Raw genomic sequence first — 6,828 nt, forward strand, 5'->3', positions numbered from 1 at the left:
ACACACACACACACACACACACACACACACACACACACACACACACAGATCCTTCATGATATTACCGAGTGTATGCTTGCTTTCCCGGGTGTCCAGATTAAAACTATATTTATCAGGACAGGTGGTGTTGAATACTGATAAAGCCTGTTATAACAGTAATGTGTTGGTTCTGTCAGTTTTAAATGTCTCCTCTTTAACACAACAACTAACAGAGATAACTTTCAAAGTTGTAGAGTAACTACCCTAAAAGTATAACTACCAGTGCACAATCCCCATTGCATTATGGTTTAGTGCTGATTGTTGAGGAGCTTCCTAATCAACATGTCAGATGCATTTTAACTCAAACCCAAGGTAAAGCTGTGGCCATCACTACTCAAGGTTTTTCCCTAAGATTCAAAAAGATGTTCAGGAGTCGCATAATTGCTTTTCCAAAGCTAAAAAAAGGACAACAATGTGTTCGAAATGTAACGATAGAACGTCTGAAAAGGGAAGGATGTAGCTTTAGTAAACATTACTCCCCAGGAAACTGTACCACACTTGCTGATATTTAGTTTTTCTTTCACGAGCATTACGAAGGTTGCTAACACGTGTTAATCTTTGAGCACATAAGCGTGCGTCCTAAACACTCCCACCATGCGAGGACAATAGTTGGGATGAGACACTAACCTGCCACAACCCAATTATAAAACGATTCTTCTGAAGAATCTTTGTTTTCTGTAGAGAAGACATCACAGTTGATACTGTTTTGTGAATGCGTTGATACTTTGTCTTTCATATAGAGGAGCAATTGGCATTCAGTACACTATATGCTCAAGCCAATGTGGGCTTACAGCAATTTGCAAAACTTGTTTTATTATTACCGCTATATTTCTTAAAATATTGGCACTGCATGCATCGTCATTGGCAGATTATTCTACATCCTCAATTTAAATTATAGCAAATCAGAGCCACAATAAACAGAAAATTGCTGCAATGTAGGGCTATAATATTATCGCGTGTCATTTTTAACTGATTCAAAGGTTTCTTTTGTTACTGTGAACTGCTGGGTGGCTAATTGCTAAGATGCTAATATGCAATTAATTATAATAATTGGAATAAGAGTAAAAATACAAGTTAGAAAAAAGGCAGTTTAAAAATACATACAGAATACATGTAATGTAAGTAATACAATGCTAAACTGTATGTTTGGCTGGTGTTGTGTTGGTGTTTTGTTGTGCTGTGCAGTTTTTAATTTAATAAAAGTATATGCTGTAATGTAATGTAGTTGTGCTAATCAGAGTATTCTCTCGCCTCAGGTCCATCCACAGACTGACACAGTTGGAGAGGTTGGATCTGGGTAGCAATGAATTCTCTGAAATGGTGAGACTGATTGTATTTTGAAATAAAGCATATATTAAGTGTTTGAATATATATGTTTGACATGGAGATTATCCTATGATATCACAGAAAGCTCAAATGTGAGCATCTTAGTCGTCATTTACCAGATATGTATTACTAAAGCGAAGCTGGAATCCAAACAGAAACACAGATGCTGTGTCCTATTCAAAGTTCACATTTCAAGACCCAATACCACATATGGTCAATCCTCTGTGGGCTGTCTCACTGAGGCCGGAGCAAGTTCAGCCTACTGTCCTTCAGTCGGACCCTGAAATGGGGCACAGTGACATGATGGAGGAAGAGAGGGTTGGATGGAGGCGAGCAGGATATGACATCAGGGTCGGACAGGAAGTCGACGTTGACAGGACTAGATTGGCTACATGGTCTGGTTCCTGGCAAGGGAGAGAAACCAATGAGAGAGAGATTGCCAGTCTCACCCACTCTACCGACATTTGAAAACAAAATAATAATGTATGCTGAAGACTTGGTCTGAAGATGCGCTAAAGTTATTATTATTATTATCTGTACATGTTCACATTAGTGCTGAGATGGTGTCCTTTGATGTTAATGAATAATTCAGTTGTTTTCATACAAGTAGCTGCATAACTGCATATTGATACCTACGTGGTATGCTGACACTGATTCCTCTGTTTGCATGTTAGCCGGAGGTGTTGGAACAGATCCACAACCTCAGAGAGCTGTGGCTGGATAACAATTCTCTACAGTGTATACCAGGGGTAAGAACACGGACGCGTTACTTTAGTAACGTTTTTATTCCTTTTGTGTATTTTTTATCTTGTATATTGTTTATCGTTGCTGTTGTTCGCTGCTGCTGGCTGGCTGAGGGCTACCAAACGAAATTTCGTTGTATCACTACAATGACAATAAAAACCTCTTTATCTTTATCTTGATCTTATCTTTCAGCTCTTACAGGGACAACAAAGCAGCCCTGGAGATATTTAGATGACACTTTCTTTCAGATATTCTGCTTATCTGTCTTTTCTCTGTCAATCAATTTTTCTTTTCTCTCCCCGCCCTCCCGGCTGCAGGCGATAGGAAAACTTCGTCAGTTGCGGTACTTTGACTTAGCTAAGAACCGCATCGAGACGTTGGACACGGAAATCTCAGGCTGCGAGTCCTTAGAAGACCTGCTGCTGTCCTCCAACATGCTGCAGCACCTCCCTGACTCTATAGGTACACACACAAACACATACACACATGCACACACAAAGACCCAAGTTGATGAAGCTGTAGCAAAGCATTTAAATTCCCACCTATTTAGTTCCTGATCGGGCAGTGCAGTAGACTGCAGCAGAGGACTGTGGTTGTACTGGAAATATCACAGGTGAGAGTGGTTCTAGCTGTGCGAGAGTGGTGTAGCACAGATAACTGAAAAGTGTAATAAAGGATAAAGGCTGGTGTTATTCTATCTTTTTCTTACTGGAAACAAATCCCATGAAAAGACCAAAAAGAGAAGGTGTCAATCTAAAACCATAGACACTTTCAGTAATTTACTAAAGCAGCTGGACACGGTCGTCTTATGAAATGACACTCAAACAGGAAGACATTTTGCAATTGTTTTGGGCTATTTTTAGACTGATTAATATGCATTTTGTTGCGCTGGGGAATATTTATGTGCAGCAGGTTGTGTGTGATTGACACAAAATAAATTTCGTGCTAATGAAAAAACATGGCACTCAGTGCAACCGTGTGGCTCATTAATGGGTCTTTAATAGTTTTTGGACAACATTGGAGCTTTATTGTGAAGAGGAATGAGCTACATCACGCTTTGGCAACACTGACAATAACCATTAGTATGAACCAATCATCGTTTGTTTTAGTCTTTTAATGGGGTCACAAGAAGACTAAAATAGAATATTTCCAACTCTATACTTCACTTCTACTTTTGTCAGAAAATTGTTCTTCAAAAGGGGCATTTCAGAGCTTCTTTTGAAGAGCATATTTGTGTTTGTGTGTCAATGTGAATGTGTCTGTGTGTATGCATATTGTGCAGGAATGTTAAAGAAGCTGACAACATTGAAGGTAGATGACAACCAGCTGACCTCACTGCCTAACACCATCGGGAGGTAAGAAACACACGCGCACACACACACACACACACACACACACACACACACACACACACAAAATCATACACAAAAAGAAAAACGTACAATACAGCCATGCACACTTTTGCTTTTTTTTTAAAAACACCTTCAACAGTATTTTGTCAGATTTTCTCAGCAGGTTTATCTTTGGTGGGTTGTTGTTTTTCTTGTTTATTGCTGTCAGTTGCTGTGTTGTTATGCTGGCTCATGATTGGGGGGGTTCTGTGTGTTGTGTTTGCTGCGTTGCCGTGGCATTAGTGCGAAGCCCAAGCAAGGGTGAGTAAAATTAGCCTACTGGATCCAGGGGTGCGTTCAGAGATAGACAGATGTTCAACTGCGTTACAGATACAAACACACAAGCTCATAACTGCATGGGATTGTGGGAAACTGCATGCAAATTACATGCAAACATAAACTTTAAATATTTTTAAATATTTGAATGCAATCTACATTCTAAATTGAAAATGTTCAATACCAGCCCTGCTCAAATCTGCAGGGTTGAGATGTAAATGATTGCATGTAAAATGATTAGAGTGATTTGATTACAATAATTCTTATTATAATCCATCACAGTCCAGATTCAATCACATCAACTTTTGAAAAGAATTTGTATTAACCACAAACATGTTTTAATTCAGAAGCTTTGTAAATGAGTTTTTTGTTTTTCATTTTCTGTATACTTTTGACGTTGCTTACGATCATAACATTCTTCTCACTTTGCACACTGCAAATAAGAACTCCATGATTGATAGACTTTGGAAGAATTTCAAACCAAACAAGGACTCTGTTCCTTTTTTCTGTTTGAAACAGTTGAGTAGTGACTTGGATAATGCTGCTAATTATTGTGTGAATCAGTTAATCTGTGATGGATTACTTTCTCCTCAAGACTATTTAACATCCAGTGACATATAACAGACTTAAATGCCACTCTTTGCAACACATTTGTATCAGAACGCTCTGAAAACCTTTGTCTTCCTGAACAAATCCCGGGTTTTAGCCTCAATAAGTAACACTGTAGATCCATTGCTTCCTCACTGATTAAAACAAAAACACCTGAACTGATCATTTTCTTACCCCTCTAGTTTTTAAGTGTTACTTACTTATTTTGAATGGGATCATATTTCTACGCCTCTGGTTCTACATCTGAGCAACTCTACATTCCTAAATAAGATATTATTTTACATAGATAGATACGTGTATGTTTCTGCAGAATTCATGCCTTTGCCTCAGCCAATACTACATTCTATTCCCCTCTGGCTGCATCAGTGCAGTAGGATATATACTGTATGTACACAGAGCTGAATCAGTAGTTATGTTTCTGTACAATAAGCAATGCAGTAACTTTCATGGGAAGAGCAAGTACATTCTCATTTTACTTTCAGCCAGTAATCGTTTCAAGGCCATAACTATATTGCAGCTATAGAATTAGGCCACAATAAACATGTATACGTATACACAAGGTAGCTGTATAGACAGCTGTATCTTGTAGTTGACTCTGATGTAAAACATTTAGCTGAAGCAGGGTTTAAGTTTCTTGCTGAGCATCCTCCCACTAAAGTATTTATGCCTCATACACAAAGGAGATCTAAAAACTTGTGTGACACAGTGTCTAACCACTGAGCGACTGACTGTGTTTCCTCGCAACACCTGCCATTGAGAATAAGCTTATGGAGCTGGTTGGCCGGCGGCAGCTAAAAAATTCTTAGGATTGCTGTGAAAAAGTCCTATTTGACACGCTCAAACCAGCATATATTTGTGGGAGAAGTGGGAGACATTGTCATTCTTTTAAGTAGGAATGCAAACAATGTTGAGAAGAAAATAATGAACGAGGTAACCATAAATCTGCATATACAGTATATATATAAATCTCTCCTCCCCTCTCTCCTTTCAGACCGTATGGCGGCCCAGATGGTACGGTCTAATGGGAGTAATAGTAGCAGACTAATGCAATGTTAACAGTGACAGAACATTAATGTAAAAGTGTTGTCTCATTAGCATTAGCCTGCTGTTAGCGTGCCACTAGGCCAAGGATGGCAGTCAAGGGGGGTGGGCGGGTCAGGGTGTCCTGTAGCGGGCCTGTCGTGGATGTTACTGTGATTCTTGGTTGAGGGAAGAAGTTGAGATCCAGGTTGAAGAATTTCAGACATCAAAGGGGATAACGTGGGAAAGAGAAAATGCGTGGTCAGCAAATGAGACCGAGTTAATGTAGGCAACCCCAGATTGGTTACGTCTTAATCGATTGACTGATTCTTCAATGTGATGATCCTTTCCTTCTCTCAACACTTTCTCCCTTTTAAGTTGTTGCTGTAAAGACAAATTTACCTTTTTACAATAACATGTTACAGGATGAGGCTGGCGCATTTCTGAATTTTTCTTACTGTCAACAAATTCCACAAAAGGACCAAAACCAACACTGTGTTAGTCCGTCTCTCGGCACCCTGTCTGTGGCATTCAGTTCCTGAAGACTCAAAATAATAACAGTCCGTTCATTCCTCAAACTGCTGAAAGATATCTGAAACCGGAGGAAATAATGCATTAGTTTGGAACTTTTTTCATCTCCAGTATTTTACACCAAAGGCTGGTGTATGTGGGAATGTCTCAAAATAAACTACAGTGTGTGTGTGTGTGTGGGTGTGTTTATGATAATGAAGGAACATGTCACCCAGTGCAATGTGTGGCTCATTGATGTGTTTTTAACTAAGAAGCTGTATCAAGCTTTGGCTACACAGACAGTACTAGTGGGATGAATCCATTCTGGGTTGAGTCTTTTCCCAGGATTTGTTGGCAATAGGAAAAATAAAGAGCAGCACCATCCTTATCCTTTATAACCTAAGTCGTCTAAGTAACCTAACGTTCCAGCAGAGAATTTGCAGCCTGTGGACTAATTTCATTTCTTTCTCTGTCATGTTCTTTGTATCTCCTCTTTTCCTGTCACCCAGTCTGTCTCTATTGGAGGAGTTTGACTGTAGTTGTAATGAGTTGGAGTCGTTGCCTTCCACTATCGGCTACCTGCACAACCTGAGGACCTTCGCTGCTGACGAGAACTTCCTCTCAGAGCTGCCGCGGGAGGTAGGAAGATCCACACCTGAGGAACACGAGCACATCCTCATTTTATTTAGACCTGAAACAACAAGTTGATGAAACTATTTTGATCACAGTTTAATTGTGTGTGTTTCAGATCGGTAACTGTAAGAATGTGACGGTAATGTCAATGCGGTCAAACAAACTGGAGTTTCTCCCTGATGAGATCGGACAGATGACCAAACTACGAGTTCTTAACCTCAGTGACAACAGGTACACACACACACACACACACACACACACACACACACACACACACACA

General features: G+C 39.7%; 1 protein-coding gene across 16 annotated transcripts in view; it reads left to right on the forward strand.

Annotated features, from left to right (window-relative positions):
- The window catches only part of lrrc7 (leucine rich repeat containing 7), a 97,827-nt gene that overhangs the window by 68,030 nt on the left and 22,969 nt on the right, over window positions 1–6,828 (forward strand). For 13 of the 16 annotated variants that reach the window (XM_031859774.1, XM_031859773.1, XM_031859776.1 and 10 more), the window contains 7 exons: window positions 1,296–1,359; window positions 2,040–2,114; window positions 2,427–2,571; window positions 3,392–3,464; window positions 3,744–3,761; window positions 6,425–6,554; window positions 6,664–6,779. In XM_031859774.1, coding sequence (XP_031715634.1) covers window positions 1,296–1,359; window positions 2,040–2,114; window positions 2,427–2,571; window positions 3,392–3,464; window positions 3,744–3,761; window positions 6,425–6,554; window positions 6,664–6,779 — 621 coding nt within the window. The remainder of the gene's footprint in view (window positions 1–1,295; window positions 1,360–2,039; window positions 2,115–2,426; window positions 2,572–3,391; window positions 3,465–3,743; window positions 3,762–6,424; window positions 6,555–6,663; window positions 6,780–6,828) is intronic. The other 3 variants (XM_031859770.1, XM_031859786.1, XM_031859784.1) reach the window with 2 other exon arrangements.

This window comes from Anarrhichthys ocellatus, unplaced genomic scaffold, assembly GCF_004355925.1.
Source record: "Anarrhichthys ocellatus isolate YVR2014 unplaced genomic scaffold, GSC_Weel_1.0 scaffold22, whole genome shotgun sequence".
NCBI lineage: Eukaryota > Metazoa > Chordata > Actinopteri > Perciformes > Anarhichadidae > Anarrhichthys > Anarrhichthys ocellatus.